The 17,953-nt window shown below is 42.8% G+C and overlaps 1 protein-coding gene and 1 long non-coding RNA gene across 2 annotated transcripts in view; one reads left to right on the forward strand and one right to left on the reverse strand.

Moving 5' to 3' along the window:
* Nucleotides 1-17,953, reverse strand: part of RGS22 (regulator of G-protein signaling 22) — a 106,878-nt gene that overhangs the window by 40,511 nt on the left and 48,414 nt on the right. The window contains exons 12-16 of the mRNA XM_019528000.1: nt 15,527-15,684; nt 14,822-14,927; nt 12,401-12,526; nt 10,915-11,016; nt 1,348-1,542 (exon numbers count right to left, since the gene is read on the reverse strand). Coding sequence (XP_019383545.1) covers nt 1,348-1,542; nt 10,915-11,016; nt 12,401-12,526; nt 14,822-14,927; nt 15,527-15,684 — 687 coding nt within the window. The remainder of the gene's footprint in view (nt 1-1,347; nt 1,543-10,914; nt 11,017-12,400; nt 12,527-14,821; nt 14,928-15,526; nt 15,685-17,953) is intronic.
* Nucleotides 4,028-17,727, forward strand: LOC109305090. The gene is made up of 4 exons (XR_002099556.1): nt 4,028-4,037; nt 9,586-9,591; nt 16,982-16,984; nt 17,638-17,727. It is a non-coding gene; the product is annotated as an uncharacterized LOC109305090 (long non-coding RNA).

The following is a 17,953-nucleotide window of genomic DNA, read 5'->3' on the forward strand; positions in this document are numbered from 1 at the left end:
GGTGCATCTGTGGATGCTGCTGAACTCTCCCCCTCTTCAGCAGTCAGAGGCACAGCAAGAGGAAGAGCGGACTCAGCTGAGCCGCTTGCCTTCATCTGTACAGAGGCACCTTCTGAAGTGCCTTCTGGGAAAGACCTCGTGGCTTGAAAGGAAAAAACCTGAGTGGTGTTGAGCACAAACTCGACTGATTCCCCCACCTCTCCCAGAACTTCCCTTGCCAGGACACTGAGATCTAGATCCAGCGCCAGCTCTTCTTCTGGCGCTGGAAGGTTCAGCATAGGCAGTGACACAGGGGTGGAGTGCGCTGCTGTGCTGGTTGCAGTTATGGTGGGAGAGGTTGTGGCTGCTGTGCCTGGACATGAGAGTCTCAGGCACAGGCAGTGGCTCTGGTGGCACTGCTGCTCCCCTCTCTTTACTGCTTGTAGCAGCCCCATCCCTTGTAGCGGGAGGAAAGAGGCTGCATCTGAGTTTGGTGGGGGGAGAAACTGCAGCTCTCCCACTTGCAACCTCCCTTGCTCCCCATCGTGCAGGCTGGCCAGTGTGGCCACCTGCCTTTCCACCCCGCTTCATAATGTGTTCCTTCGTATGTAAACTGGAACCTCTAAGTGTGCTGTGTGCTGCAGATTAGATTTCTGGATGTTATGTAAATGTGTTTGTGTGTGTAGATGATATATTGAGAAGTGTTGATGTGGTGGAAAGAATGAATGATGTATAAAATATATATATATATATAAACTAAATTCCTATATATAGAATAGATCCTAGGCTACTACTAACCCTATCCAATATAAGCGTAAACTAATATGAAAAGTAGTTATAAAATAAAAGCACCAAGTTCTCAGAAATCCCTGTTGCTAGTGTTGCAAGCAGGGAATCTGCTGAAGATCAGGGCTTCCAGCCGTCATGGTCTGATGCAGAGGTGCTGGAGAACACCAGCAGCTCAGAAACTGACCCCAAGGCAGAAAGCAGGGGAGCTGAAAAACTGCTGCCTTTTATACATTTTCTCTGGCCCTCCCCCAGAGCACTGGGATTGGAAGGGACCTCAGAGACTGCTGACAGGTCACTGGCCAGCCACACGTCAGTCATGAAAGCACTCTTTCCTCCTCTCCCCCCTTACTTTCCTTCCCCCCACCCCGCACAGGGAATCCAGTATAGGCAAGTTGAATATTTGACCCTTGTTGAATATTCGACCCACGCTGTTAATATTCGACTCCCGGTATTCGATTTGACAGCTATTCGACCAGCTGTTATTCGACTCAACTTTCACTTTTCAAGGTTGAATATGTCTAATATTTGTCGAATCGAATATCAAGTCAAAGCTTTGCACAGCCCTACTATTTAGGTTACCTCTTTATAAATGCATTTATCTGCTTCCACCATCTTCATCCATGGTTCCAGCAGAAGAGTGAGGATATATTCTTCTGCTGAGTCAAAAAGATCCTCAAAAGGTGGTTCCATTTTCTGATAGATCTCATATTTCTTATTTTGCTGTAGTCCAATGCCCATACTGGCAGAAGGAGCAATGTAAGTAGCATAAAGAAACTGCAGTAAAATAGAAGAAGGCAGTTACTTAATTACCATCCAATCTAATGGCCACACCAAATAAGTCAGTTGAAGAAGGGGGTGGTAACTTATTGGGGCTTTTCTATCCTAAATGCACACTTGCCAACATTGGCTCTATTTTTCTATTCCTTCCATGCTATTAATTTTTCCAAAATATAGGGTGTGTCTACACATGTGCATTTAATGCATATTATCCCAATTTAAGGTACATTAAGGGCACACATCTACACGTGCATGCCCTCAATGTCCCTTAAAAATGGCAAGTTTAGACTATTCGAGCATAAATTTGATACCTGAGCATAAAGCAGGTATCAAATTTATGCAAATAGCTAAGTTGCATTAGCTTACTGCTAATGCACAGCAAACTGCTAATGCGCACTAATGCGGTGTGCATCAATGGACAGGCACCATGTTAATGCGCATCTGCACATGTGCTAATGCAACTTAGCTATTCACGCCTAAATTGTGTGTGCCTTAATGCATATTAGCGCATCCAAGTGTAGACGCATGCCTAAATTGCCTTAAGTGAAGATGCATCAGGTTTAGGCATATGAAAATGCACGTGTAGACAAAGTTCATAGCGTCTGTCACAGCTCCATGACTTCCTTGTTTCCACTTATTAAAAGCTGCCTTGATGTCAAAATCATATATAACATAATGCCTACACGAGCACACCTGCTGATCCTGAGTTATGTTCAGGAAATCACAACAGCAGCAACAAATATGGATTTTTGTGCATGACTTCCAGTTTGTTATTACTACAACATTTAATAATAACAGAATGCATTGATCTATCACACAATATACAATTTGGGGAAATGTATGAATTGGGACATTTTGGAAAAGATAGTTACTTCTTGTTCTGGTTGGTCTGTAAAATGCAAGATTATCATTTTCAATATTAAGTTTAAATTCATAAAAATCAAATTTAAAATAATTCCATTTTTGCTTTGTAATCTAATACAGAATCCTCTGCTGTGCTGAGCCCCACTGATTTTAGTAGGACCCTGCCATGGTACAGAGGTCCACGTCAGGTAATAAGAGGGTACAACTGAGCCCTTAGGTCTTCCCAAGAAAAGTATTTTAATGGCCTTTTTATAAAATAATCACAGAAAAGCTCTTGAGATTACCACTTGACAATAGAGAAGTCAGGAGATGAGCCCCAAAGATATTTCTGTCTTAAGAGCATTTCATTTTTGTAGCATAGGTCTTCAGAGAAGGCAAACTTGTATTTATTTATAATGATGTGTTTAAACAGTGACATACACCTGTATTTCCTTTTCAAAATGATCCATAATTTACCCCAAAAACAAGCACTAAAAAAACGGAAAAACCAGAAACATCAGTTAGTACAGCAGAGGTGGGCAATTATTCAGGATGGAGGGCCACTTAAGGAATTTTGGGGAGCTATTGTAGAGTCCTGATCTGGCCCAGCATGGTGGGGTGTGGGGGTGCCAGTTCCATGGGGAGGGACATGCAGGGAGCAGATCACAGCTCTGCCTGAGCCCCACGCTGTCACCACTCCACAATCCTGGCCAGGGTCCTGCCTGCCCCACTCCCAGACTCCACTCCCCACAGCCCATACCATCCACCCAGCCAAGTGTGCCCTGCACTTAGGGGCCCTGGGCCGGTCTCCATGGAGGTCCTACCTGCCTGCCCGCTCTATCCAGTGCCTTTGGCAGTGGGTATGGGGCAAATGGGCCAGGGTGCCGAGGCAGTGGGGCCAGGTCCAGCAGTGAGGACAGAGACACTAGCAGCAGCAGCCAGGCAGAGTGAGCCACTGCCACAGGAGCTGCCAGAGAGCCCGGTCCAGCTGCTGTGCTGCCCCCACCCTGACTCACGCCTGGGAGTGGCAAGCTGGCCGCCTGCATCACGGTCCGGGCTGCTCCCCGTGCCTGGGGCAGGTGGGGCCAAGGGACCTGCCACAGGCTGGATAGAATCCCTCAACAGGCCATATTTTGGCCACCCCTGTAGTAGAGAAATTTCTTCTGGCCTATATAACTCTGACTGGATGGACTACAAAATTGAATAAAAAGGGTCACTGTTCTGGTAAAATTCATATAATTTTTGAGCATAGTTTACTTTTGTTATCACCAAGACTTTGTATTATCAAAGCTAAAAATAAAATTTAAAGAACCAATAGAACCTTTGGAGCCATATTCTCAGTAGCTATAAATTGGTATAGCTCACCAATTTCAATGGGGCTACCACAATTTACATCAGTCGACAATACAGGCCTCTTCTTTATTATCACTCAGTTTGACCAATCAGTTTTTACCTTCTGCTTTTCAAGCACTAGCAAAAATATTTGCATGTTTGGGACTATCACAGAAAGGGAATATTTGAACAGTTTACATTTTTTAAAGATTATCACGTTGGGGTTGGTCAGCCTCTCCATTTGGAAAAAAAAAAAAAAAAAGGACAAAAAACCCCATTTTATTTTGGGCCCAAATAACTTGATAAATTTATCAGGGGTTCTTTAAAATCTCCTGATTCCACACTAACACTTAAGGAGCCTTCATGACTGGAATCCTACATTTAGATTTTTTAAATGATTGTAGTCTGTAATCCCCAGGCAGAATTTCACCCCTATTCTACATGGCTATGCCACCCCTATTCTACCCATAGGTAGAGCATTAGCTGAAGAAACCCACCAAGTTCTGTCATAGATTAGGCCATGCTCAGATAATTCCAAAATAAATTGAAATTTAACAGATACAGCACCAACTAGACAGAGTGATGTCAAACCTTGGAAGTTATTATGAAGAACCCTAAAACTAATAAAGTTATAATTACATCATATTTTATCTGATCCAAAACATTTCTCATGTAAAAAAGCCAAGTTAAAAAGAAACAGTCCAACCATATAAAGATGTGGTATCTATAAAATAGCCATCTTAAAATTGAGCTAGCCATTTTATTCAAGTCAAATTAGAAAGTGTTAGGGTTACATTTGTCCACTTATTATAATACATAAAACTACGTATGGGAGTTGTGAAATGGCAAAGAGGACCCAAATTATGTCTTAATGTATTTCATACATTAAAGCTTCTACTTTAAAAGGCTAGCAGTATTTTAAAGTGGCTTTAAAAAAAAAAATCACATTTGTTGCATGGAACTGTTCTTTCTCTGACGTTATTATGTGTATGAAATGTAGCTGCTTAGATTTCTTTTTGGGTTAGAAATGGGCAAAACCAAATCTATGTTTGCGTAGGTAATCATGCTTGCCATAAGTTTTTTACAGGACCTAAACTCACTATTTTTGCAACAGCAGCCTTGTTCTGCAGTTACTCTTCATGTGGAACTTCTACCCAATTCACTTCCGTTTCACATGCAGACTTGCTGTAGAATCAGGGCATAAGTAAAGGCACACTTTGTGCCATCACTGCTTACCAGACAACATAGTTTTCATGCGTAAATTAGGTACAAAAGAGTTCTTCCAGTTTTCCCTTGCTAAAGGGCCAGATTGCCTTTTGGTATAAATAGACATGGTTTCACTGATTTCAAAGAAACTATGGAGATTTATGCCACTGGAGGATTTATATCAGCTGAGGATTTGGCATTCTTTTGCTTTTTTATATTATGCCCACCACCATGATGTGAGAGCCCCCATGCAAAATATAAGACCATAATGTACTGAAGTGCCCGTGTAGATGCATAGGGGATAGAGGGGAAAAGAAGACTACAGTAACCTTAGTATTCCTGTGCAGGAGTTAGTCCCAACTACAGACATACACCAGCCTGAATGTAAGGACTGTGAGGTTTCACTTCTAACTGTGCTAGTCACCTCCAAGGAGAGAAAAGAGCTGATAATTATGACCCTTCTACCTTCTGCACTGCTCAGCGGAGCCAGCCAGAAGCAGAGGGAAGAGCATATTGTATCCGCTTAAAGGATGGATCTATCAGTAACCTTGTTTGTTCTCCATGCCTAGGAAGAGCAACACTGGAAAGTATTCTGGCTTCAAGATTCTCACCAGGAGAGTGTAATTCCTATATTGGCCAGTGTCCTAAATAATCAATAGACTATTATATTGCACATGGTAAAGAAAGAAAAACATTTTAAATCAAATGAATATAAAGTGAAAAAAATATCTTTGTTCATGTAAAATTCTATGCACACTAAACTTCATTTATTCAGGGTTTTGTTCCTTCAGTGAAACAGAAAGAATTTTCCTACCTTCCAGCTACGTATTTTCTGTGAATGTATAAAAGTTAGTGATGGGTCCAAACCAAACCCCAGATCTGGAATCCTGATCATAGTGTGCATCTTGAAATTATTTATAACAGAGCAAATCTGACGATACCAAATTTTTCAGAAATTCAGATTAGGATCTACATCTGGATTATGAATTCAAGAGTGTGCAAAGTCTTGGGCTTTAGTTTGAACTTGTCCCGAGCTGGTATATAATCTCAGAACAATTAGGGTTATGCATAAAACACAAAAGAAATAAAAACTGAATTCCTTGTATTGTTCCTGAACACGTTCATGATAATGATAACTCTCTTTATCTAAACTGACTCTGGTATTAAAATATAGTATTTCCCATAATGGTCTAACATTTTTCTAACCCTAAATAACTATTTTTCATAGCAGACTGCAACGTATATTTCTTTACTGGTTTTCTTTTCCAATTCATTTTACACTCCACCATGTGTGTTTACAGTGAAATAACTGCATACATTTCTGAATAATTACTAGCCATACATTTCTGGATGATTCCTGGTCCCCTTTTTTTTTCAAGTGCATCACATTAAATCCTCACTTTATTTTCTTGCACTGAACATACTGTCATGCACCCTGGAAAGCATATTAGTCTATCATAAAACTAAGATTAAAATACCTAAGAAATAAGAAACCCTGAACAAGCATATACAGTGATCAAAGTTTATTCTTGCTTTTAATAATTATGTGCAGAATAATTATGAAACACTCTAGGTCTCTTTTTTTAGTAGTAAATAGCAAAACAAATATGACAATGTGCTATGAGAATCTCATTGGCATCCTCTTCGAAGTAATTGGAATAATTGTCTCATTGTGCCAAAGGTGAGCACAAAATTTGGGAAGGCATCTTTTCCATAAGCAGGCCCTTTAGACTGGATTCAGCTTGACTCTCTTCCGTGTTCCAATGAAAACAAGAATAATTTTTGTGCAGCCTTAAAAGGCAAACTCAAGAATGATACCAAATGTTGCAGCACATGTGTTGATTTGTTATGTTACATTTCAGCTGTTAGTTATGCTAATGGAACAGTTTCACATATTTCGTTTTGATGTATTTACTTTAATGCTTATGTGTATGTAGCTTTCTGCAATTCCCTAGTAATACTGATTTTATGATGTTCTGCTGTCACCAGCAGGCCAGAGCTGGAAATAAGAAAAAGAAAACTGACTAAGGAACCGCTGACTCCAGAAGAAAGTGAGTACAAAGTAGGTATAAAATGCAACCATATCACAACAGCAGTGTTTTACATTCACTTTACACTGATATAAATGATGAGCCCACAATTCAGGGCAACAAAGAATGAGAGTAGACTGAAAATTTCAAATCTGAAGTTTGGTCCCTAAGTTCGGCCCTGTAAAATGATCTGATTTTTCAAATGTGCTGAGTACCAGCAGCTCTCATCAGCTTTGATGCTATTTGTGGGCACTCGGCTCCTCTGGAAAACAGGTTAAAACGAGTTTCTAATAGCTAGGTGCCTAAATATGGAGCTAAAAGTAAAAAATGTAGGTATCTAGGTATGAAAATTTTGATCTAAGGCTGACACTGACACAAATTTTTCAGATTCTAAAACATCATATTCCTGAATTTTAGGAATAAAATAAAAGCTCAAAATCATTGCCACTTAGACTAGTTCAGTGTTTGTTACCTGTGAGTTACTATAACACTTCCTTCTAACCCAGGGATGAGAACATTTGAATGAGGACACACAGAAGAACAGAGGCATGCATCTGGATCCGGCATAAAGCAGCAAATCATAGGTGCATTGTGACCCGACCCTACCCTACCCTACCCTACCCTACTCTACCCTACCCTCACTCTTCCAGATTACCAGGCTTTATATAGGTCTAGTGTGAGATTAACAGGACTGAACCAGTAATCCTACAGTGAATGAGAGTCAGCCCCTTTAGTCTAACTCAGGGCTGTCTAATTTCAGCACAGCTGGGGGCCACAGGCAGGGCCAGTATGCAGCCCCTGGGTTGTACACCATGCTGACCACATGCTACCAGGGCACTCCCCCCCATCCCAAATCTCCCCTACAACATGGGCTATGCCAGTGGCACACAGCACCCCCTGCAGGCAGCACTGTGCAGCCAGCACTGACAGGACATGACCTCTCAGGCTTCCCCCACTGCATGGCAACAGGAAAGGCAGCTGCCAGGGCCCTTGGGTCACATGCCCTCCCCTCACCAGCCACCAGTTGGACAGTTCTGACTCAATTCTTCCTAACGGAACCCAGCTACTGAATCTCCCTATAAACCATGCATAAAGGAAGGTGAAATTACAGACAAAAGGGCACCTAGTTTGCTTTCCTGGTATCTCCCTCAGGTTGTTTTGGTCCATCACAGCTGCCTTTGAGTCCCATGTTTGTGTTAACATCAGAAGCTGATCCCTAAACCTTTTTATGTTTTCTGGACATCGGCCAAAAGTGGCAATAATAATTACTTAATGTATTAGTTCTTACTAATTCTTATTATCATAGAATCATAGAAAAGTAGGACTGGAAGGGACCTCCAGAGGTCATCTAGTCCAACCCTCTGCTCAAGGCAGGATCATCTCTATATAAACCATGCCATACAAGTCCCCGTCTAACCTATTCCTAAAACTACATGTAACCCTATTAAGAAATCTTGTTGTTCTATGCTTCTTTGTGATGTCTATCTGTCTATCCCTATCCGTGTGCTTGGTCAGACAGTTGGGAACTGTGTCCCTTACCTGCATATCCATATTGATAGGAATGGTCAATGGAGCAGGAACTCTTTGTGCTTGTATTAACTGTGTGACTCACTTAGACTGCATTGAAACAGTCTGAATGTAAGGAATAGGTGAGTTGGTTTGTGTGTTCTGACCTTCCTTTCTAAAACTGTAAAGTTTATACGGGTATCAACGTGGGGCAAAGGTTGCCAAGGGAAGTATGGACTTGTGTGGAGGTCTAAGGTGAGGGGACCCTCAGCTCAGGGGTGACAAAGGAGGCTTGGGGGAAACTCTCTCCAGGAGCTATCCTATGGGATGATATTGCACTTTGTCATCAACCATTATAGGGAAGAGTACTCATGATGTACAAACCTCTGTAATAGGTTCAGGTTGAGGCTTGTTACCCACCTGTTTCTAAAACAGCTGAAATGCTTGGAGCACACATAGTAGATCAGGTTGAGACTTATATCTAAAAGATTCTAAAAAAGCTAAAATCCTTGAGCTTGCTCAAGGTAATAGAAAGCTGGGCTGCATCAGCAGCTAGAAACAGGGTTTTGTAGGGATGGTGAGGAGCAGCGGCAATGGCAGTGCAGTATGCCCCAGTGGCAGTAAAGGAAGAGGAAAGGTTGAACTAGTAGCTACACTAGCTTCATTAGCTGCCAAATTCATCTTGTATGGGACTAAGAGAGAACTCTGAACACATTAACTATGATAAACTGTTACTAGTTGGTTGAGGTGGCCTACTGACTATTAAAAGTTTTTTCCTAAGACTGTTTGTTGTCCCATTTCCTTCACTTTTAATAAACCCTGTTTTAGTTTAGCTAATATTGCTTGTGAGTGGGGAGGTTTGTTCACATTGGAACACCCTAAGCAGCTTTTATTTTCCCAGGTTTCTGGGTGGGGACTTGAGCCAAGATGGAAGTTTTGCATAAAACCTGTAAATGGAATTCAGCCCTTGCTGATGCCATCCTGTTCTTGACAGAAGGGTTACACAGACAGTCAGCCTTGTCGTACAACTACAAGGCATACTGCAGAAAGACATTTAAACACCCTAACCTGCCACAGGTAAAGAAGAGTTATGAGGGTTATCAGTAGGGGTGCACCGATAGAGATTTTTGTGGCCGATACCAATAGCCAATTTTTAAGATACACATCAGACAATACTGATCTGATTTCCGATATGCAGGCTGTGTGGAGAGCTGCCTCCAGCCGGTAAGTCTGGTGTGGTGGAAGGGGAAGGGGGAGGAAAAGGAAGGGAAGAGGAGGGGTGCAGGGGGGCAGATCAAGGCCCCCACAGTGAGGGGGGCTGGGGCAGGCGCTGCCCAGCCAGGGCGGAGCAGGCACAGGGTGGTGCCGCAGCTCATACAGGGCGCATGTGGAGGGAGGGGAACAGCTCCTGCCACTGCGCGCTGCCTGGCCAGGAGCCGCTGGTCCAGCAGCTCATCCAGTGCTCACCCGCTCACCTGGTAGCTCCTGCTGCTGCTCCTGCCACTTGTCCGGGACAGCACAGCAGGGGGGTGGGGAAGGGAAGCATGTGCCCCCTGCTCCACCAAGCTCTTTCCAGTGGGGTAGGGCTGCACTGGGAAGGGGCTACAGCAAATTTGTGGCTGCAGCCCCCCCACCATATGCCCTTCCCTTCCCCCCTCCCCTGCCGTGCTGTCCCGAAAGGGGGGGAGGGGGAGGGAGAGAGAGATGGAGGTTTATCAAAGTGGCAAGAATGTTGATTGGCACACTTAAGACAATAGCACATTCCTATATCCTTTCCCCACATCACTATTGATCAATTTTCTACAGCCAATTACTAAGTTATCAGCACTGATGGTCTACACCTAAAAAAAAAGTCCTTTTCAGTACTCCTTAATTTACAGCAGACAGTCAGTGAAGCACTTGTATCTGTATGCACCCTACAGCCTATGAGGGGTATGAACAGCAGGGAGTAGGTAATTGTATAAGGACAGTAACAACTGGTGGATTTTAAGAAAAGACAAACAGGACTGAAAACTATTTGTTTCCTGGCTAACTTCAATACCAAGGCCTAGCCCATAGAATTTGAAATTCTAACCCTCATGGGAGACAGGAACAAAAGGTACAATTCTACCAGCTTATTTACCAAAATAATGTTATCAGCATTAAAACTGGGAGATGGCTATACTCCAAGAAGAGACAACATTGACAATGAGTAGCAAAAGGAGATTAAGCAAACTGAATAAATAGATAAAACTGGAAACAGATCCTAAGAGCCAAACCGTGCCTGGCTAGCATTTAAATCAAGCAATTCCATGGTAACAATTTAAAGCTGCCTTCACTGTCCACAACCTCAAACTTCCTTTGCTGTGGGTTGAAGAGATTTTGGAATGCTTTAACTTCCTCTGCCTTCTTTATACAGATTTAAATTGAACAAATATATTCATGAAGGGAAAACACATTATGTACAACTTACTTGAGCTTGCTTGCATATTTTAAAGGGATGAAGGGTTTCTTGGTAGAAATGTTGATGATAAGTCTGTAGGTCAAACCAAAAGTACGTACTGTTCTTCCACAGCTACAGATGGAAAAAGAATGTAAGTTATTGCTACCCAATTATCAGGACTTTATAAAAGCTGAGGTTTCCAATGCAAGTAATTGTTTAGCTCCTTGGGGTCATCATAAATCAAGTTCAATTTAAGATGGATTTAATCTTCTGTTGCATACTGGCAGCAAGACAACATATTTCGTGGCATCATCACTATGATATTGTATCTTTTATTATATCCTTGTGCATAATTGGCCATTAAAATTGTTAACATTATAGTTAACATTTGAAAAGTAACCACATTTTAGTGGCATAAAGCCAGCATGTAAGAAGAAATGTTGATAATGGACATGCCGAACTTTTGCCATGGTGGAACAGCATTTTGCAGCAATAACTGAGACAATTAAATGTTTTATACTTGACACATGTTATTGTGACTATCATTCCATTTTTACTTCATGCATTTCTGAGGCACCATGTCTCAGCTCCTAGTCATAGATTCAAACAAACATCAAAAAATACTTCAGAAGAAGGGGCTAGATCTTCCCCCCATCTCTGTTTTAATCAAGTACTTGTGGGATTTAGATCTGGCAACTGCCCCAAGAGCCCATAGCTGGGGCTGCATCAAAATATGACAACAAAGAAATGCACCATAATCTGTAGGTTGTAAGAACTATGCACAGCCTGACCTCTGACTGCAACAAGTTCCACAGCTTGGAAAGGATCTACATAAAAATTCACTGATTTTCAAGGGAGGAGTATACCTGCTAGTACAGGGTTTGTGGATAAAAATCCCCTTGCAAAACTCAAGCCACTTTTATTTAAATATGAGTTTAGGAAGCTAGCGTAAAGCATCCAGCTGTGAAAATGTTGGCTACTGTTTTCGGACCAGTCAAAGGTATTTCTAGAGGGACATCTTTAAGGGGCCCCAGGATAAAACTACCTTCTACTGAGACAAGTCCTCAGCCTTACTTTACTCCAATCTTCCTTAGAGACTTACTGCTTCTTCCAAACCTGCAAGCACTGACTCAGGTTGATGACTCATTTCAACCACCCTCCATTTACACCCTTCTGCATATTACTAGCAGAACCAGCAAAAAGGAGACAGGTCGTCATAAGAAACAGCACAGTAGATATTCCATTATTTAAATGTTTCTGTGGATTTGGGCTTATTTCTTTCTGACAAACTGAAAGGCAGTGATCTCATATAGAATTATGATATTTAGGATCTGTCAGTTTGGTTAAAACCCATCTTTGGTTTCAGAATATGCAGCTCATTTTGCAGTGAGGGATTGCAACCTCACAGTGAATTCATCCAGTCATCATCAGTCTTTTTTTCCCCAGACACCCTTGATAGTTTGGTATTCAGTCAATAGTGGACTAAAACATCAGAAGATAGGACAATGCTCCATACCTTATTCCCTGACTTCTCACAGAAGCGTGTGAAGAAGTAGCCTGCTTTGTTCTCCACATAAAGTGACTGCAGCATGCTTTCCATTTTAAATCCCCCTAGGACCATGCTATCTGTGGGTCTTTTACCCTAGACAACAATATACAACAAAAATAATGCAGTTTACATTTTTCTTAGATGTCAATAAGCTCAGGTGAGGGAAGGGGACTATGTCACTCATTTGATGGATATGTTTATTCCAGATAACTAGCATTTATTTTGTATCACATATGTAAATGGTGCATAATGTTCCATCTCCATTGTTCTATATGAGTATCAAGACTCAGTATAGTAAGAACAAATGGAGAGCAAGAGGTATGCAGGATAGTGAAGTAATTCCAAGCGATTAAGACATGTTTCAGGTGGTCCTTTGGAATGGGAATGTGAAAATACTTAGTGTCCTCACTTCTGCCATCAGCTCTTTGAGCCTGGGGAACAAAGTACAGGAGTCTATATCACTATACATTGTTGTTACCTACTCACCATAGCTGGCTCAAGTTAGTAGAGAGGCTACAGTGTTTTGAACCAAGGGAAGTTTACTAGTGGCTTTTTTGGGTCCCTTCACAGGATCTGATAAAGTAAGTCCTCCACTTATAAAAGCTCATGCTATACATCTTTGACGTACTCTCAGTTAGGTGCAAATAGATTCTGCTTTCTGCCTGACTTCAGACTAAGATGGCTAACTACCTCTTTATATAACATATAGTTCAGCCTAATTACTCTATTTATTCAAATCCAAGGCAGGTTTTTTCCCTTCATTTAACATGGGGTGAAGCCACTCATCTTGGATTCTAGTATGAGTAGGGGGCAGGCAGCTGCTGCAGCTCCAACTCTGGACCCGACCCACAGCTACTGCCTGCCCCCTTCTCTGGCCCATTCCCCTCTTTGCTTACTTCCACCTCTTACTATCCAGCTCTCACTCTGGCTCCGGCGCCACCTCCATTTCTGGCATGGCTTCAGCCCCACTGCAGCCCAGGGCACAGAGAGCATGGTTGCTCTGGCTCCAACCCACCTATGCAGCAGTTCCGCTCCAGCTTCAGCTCCAAAGCCCAGCCTAAGCTGCTGCCACTGCAACAGCTGCTATGTGGCCAGGATGGGGCTGGAGCAACCATGTGCTCTCTGCCCCAGGCTGAAGCAGGACCGGAGCTGGAAGATAAGTGGTGGGGCGGCAGGGAGGCAGGCAGTGGAATTACAGAGGTGGCAGCTTATCCCTGAGATCTCTTCCACGTCTCTGCAGTACATGCCTACAATTTCTATTTAATTAACCACGATGACCATGATAAAGTTAGTAAAGCATCTCAAGGATAACCTAGTCCAGGCCTGTTCAGATCTGGTGAGGCTGTGGGCCCCAGATGACACCAGCATGTGTTGCACAGGCTGCACGCTGTGGGGGTGGGCCCCTAGAACCTCCTCACTGCACAGGCTGCTCCAGCAGCATGCAGACCCCCATCCTCAGCCATGCAGGCTACATTTGCAGGACACGGACCACTCCTCCCCACCCCCAACAAGCCTTTCCCCCTTGCACAGCAGTGGGAGAGGTGGCTGCCCAGGCCCATGCCCCTATATATTAACTGCTTGCAGACCCCATGTATACTGTGGGCAACATCCTGGCCCTTTGTGGGCCACATGTGGCCTGCAGGTAGTCAGCTGGGCAGCCCTAATCTAGTCCAACCTCTGCACAGAAACATGATGTCCTTTTCCTAAGCCATACCAAACATACATACTTTCTGAAAACCACAACTTCCCTAGGCACATTTCCAGACCCATTTCATTGTCACTTCCTGCAACTTCATTGGTGTCAATGGTCACGTGACATCACTCCCTGATGTAACACCACTTCCTGTGAGGTCTTTGAATATGGCTCACTGGCCCACGGGGTGATAAAAAGTTCGTGATCCGGCCCCACATTCAAAAAGGTTAGACACCCCTGCTTTAGAGGCAGTAATTTTATAAACAAAAAGTACAAGCAGTGAAGAAGAATTTTAGATCTGAAACATATTCCTGTTTCATCACTGCGTATTTTAGGGCAGTAGTCATTTCTAAGTTATGCCTCAAACTTTTATACACTTTCTCAAATGTTATAATTCACTCTTTACTATTCTACTAGGCATATTATTGCCATTAAAGGGTCACCTTTTACTTGTAACTACCCCAGCACTGTATCCAGATTACTAGTTATTTACTATTTATAGATATCAGATATTACCATGTGATTACTATGGGCAAAGAGTGTGGTAATGATCAGTTTTCTAATTAAATCACTGAATGGTACTAGCTATACATGCTTTCCATAATCACTGAGTATCTCTCCTTTGTTTAATTTTATTAAATGAAATGTCTTAAACCAAAGATTTAAGAGGAGGAAGTTCTTCAGGAGCTACTTACTGGAAGCACCTCAGCATATGTATATTTTCTATCTCCTGGAAGCTTGACATCTTCACTATTATGGGTAAAATCAGATCCTTGAATCATGTCAGTCACCGATTTTGGCCTGGACCCATAAAGAATGAAAATGTTTCATTATCATTTAACAAAAGATTTAAACTGTTTAGCTTAGAGAGGAAACAAAGAGAAGTCATGATGGAGAGGTTAAAAAAGTAATGAATGATATAGAGAAGGTAAACAGAATGTTACTCTTTAACCTGTCTCATAATACAAGAGCAAGTGGACATTTAATGAAACAAATTTCAATATAATTCAAAGAAATACTTTTTATACAACACAGAATTTCTGTGGAACTCAGTATCACAGGATAGCAGAGTACTTCAAAAGATTTAAAAAACAGAATTAATGTGGAGAAAGACAGCATCGATAGTTGCATTGGAAAGGCTAATAATATATATAGAAGAAATAATTTCTTCTGCAACACATAAGCAAAATACAAACTAGCGAGGCTAGGAAGAAATTTCCACTAGTAACACATTATCCTGTAATGGGCTCCCGTGGGAAGATTACTCTATTCAATTAACGGGCAACTGAAAAGTTGTGATCTACAAAAATAATGAGAATCTTAAAAGACATGCATAAAGCTATGCAAAATAGTTGAGATGTTTAGTATGAATCGTATATACAAAAGATGTATGTACCTACCGCCTTCCATCAATATCATATTTAGTAGTGGAACTACTGGAATCATCACTTGCAGTGCTATGGCTCAGTGGCAAAGTAGCTGACAATAACCTTATAGGTCTCTTGGAAGATAAATCCATCATAGGTTTTAATAATAGGGGTGAGCTGGTTTTACTTCTCTAAAGAGACAACAGAAAAAAACAGGACAACTCAAAAATAAATTCTCCTGCCTCTATCTGAAATTTATTGTTCCATCAGACTGGGGTTTTTTTGCAATCGCAATAAGTAAACTAGGTTCTATGAGTGCTTTTGAAGCTTTCTCATTACCCTTTAATAATGACAGCTTGTTAAAAATTCAGTTTCTAACAGAGGGAATGATATTTTGTCCTCCATCTTTGCACAAAATTCTAACTGTAGGAAATCGGTGGGATTTCTGCAAATGGAATGAAGGAAGCAGAGAATATCTCATTTGATGTGACCAATATTAAACAAAGCAGTTACCACTGAAATAATCACGGCCCTTCAATTCTAATTCCAGGGGTGTCAAAGATGCAGCCCATGGGCCAGATCTGGCTTGTGGAGCCCTATCATTTGGCCCATGGTGCTGCCCACGGGTCTCAGGCTAGATCCACATGCTACACATGGTGCACTGTCCTATGTCTGGTACACACGCTGCATGCAGAGCACAGGGCTGACATTCAATTTGCACAGTGCACACAGTGCGCAGTACACAGTGCGTGAGACCACTCTGGCACACACTTCATGCAATACCCACACTGAACTGGCTCCATGCACTGGATCCAACATGCTTGGCTGGTCTGCAGGCCCGATCTAGTGTGTGGATCAGTCCAGGCCCAGGCCCAGGCCCAGGCCCAAAAACTGGTCCCATGTTACTCATCTGGCCCACGGGACTTGATGAGTTTGACATGCCTGCTTTCCGCAGTTGTAGCAGATTAATAGAGCAGTGCTTCCAACTACTGCATATTATACTCAATATTTGCTCACAATATTAGGATTTGTTTACAAAATAACTCTAATGGCAATGGCAAAAATAAATGGCTATAAATGAATACCCTCTGGTTTATAAATGAGTCAAATGTTCTGAAGATATCTTAGAATTAGAGCTGTTCAAATTGCATATGACTAAACCCAAGCCATTACAAAACTCATTTAGTTTCTGGCTTTTTATGGATTCAGTTACCTCTAGGCAAGTTTGCAGAACATTTTAATAAAATTCAAAAATATTCAAGCAAATCTGAATGAATTTAGGGCTTTTTAATGAAAATGTGCAAAGTTTGAGGGTTTATGTAGGTTTGAGATGCAAACAAGTCAAATTGATTGGTCTTGGCCAAGGCTGTAATTGACACTGCATTTGACCTAGTCCTGACTGTCTCAAGTTTTGACCTGAATCAAAACAGAAATGGCACAGTCATTTACACACAGCCCTTTCAAGCTGAATTATTGCTCCTCCACCAGCAGGTGACTGACAAGAGCACATGGCCAGGCCAGCTTGTTAAGGAATGACCTGCAGTAACCTTAGGGCACATCGTAGTGACACACTATGGCAAAGTAGCAATCACATGAGTCTATATGTGACCGGCAGCTATTGCTGTAGCAGCGCGCTTATAGGACACATCCAGATGAACCCACATGTGCCTCTTGCAGCATCTCAAACCCTTTGAGATGCTGTAAGAGGCACGTGCAGGAACAAGAAAATGTTCCCCGCATTGCAAATTTGCAGCACGCGGACAAAATTAAACCCCTGGCTATCCAGGGGTCAAAAAACCCTGCAGAAACAAAACACGGGGCAGGGCATGGTCCCAGACTGTGACCTGAAGCAACTGGAGTCTGGGTCCTCCACAGAGACACTCTGGCTGCCACAGTGTCTCTGTGGTTGGCCCTTGTCCTGGTGCTGAAGCACACTGCCTGCCCATGCAGGGCAGGCAGCATGCCAGCAGCAGGGAGCTGGACCCAGGCTCCACTGCTGGTAAGTAAGGGGTCAGGGGCTGGAGGAGGGGACCATGGGGGGACCCCCGCAGGCCCCACCCGCTCACCCAGCCCTCCGATCCCTGCCCTGCCCAGCCCCACCCCTCTCCTGTCCCCTGAGCCCCCCACAATCCCTTCCCTGCTAGTTTCCAAATAGGGAATGCCAGAATTCTTGCTAGGGAGGCCAGTGGCAGGATCCTGCCTACTCAAAGCTGGCACCTTGGACCCAGCTGGCTGTGGCTCACCTCCTGGCCAACTGGGGCCAGGAGGACATGTTTTGACAGTTCAAAGCAGGCCACCACACCCAGAACATCTTCTGGGCAACAGCTGCCCAGATGGCTGGGCAGGGGGCACACACGGCAGTAGTGCTGAAAAAAGGCCAACTCTGTAGCCACAGCCCACTGGTAGCTGGTCCAGAGGGGCAGATACCTCATCTGGGTCTGACAAGTGCGCAGCAGGTCA

The sequence above is a fragment of the Gavialis gangeticus genome, unplaced genomic scaffold (genome assembly GCF_001723915.1).
Source record: "Gavialis gangeticus isolate Ggan-Ray unplaced genomic scaffold, GavGan_comp1, whole genome shotgun sequence".
Lineage (NCBI taxonomy): Eukaryota > Metazoa > Chordata > Crocodylia > Gavialidae > Gavialis > Gavialis gangeticus.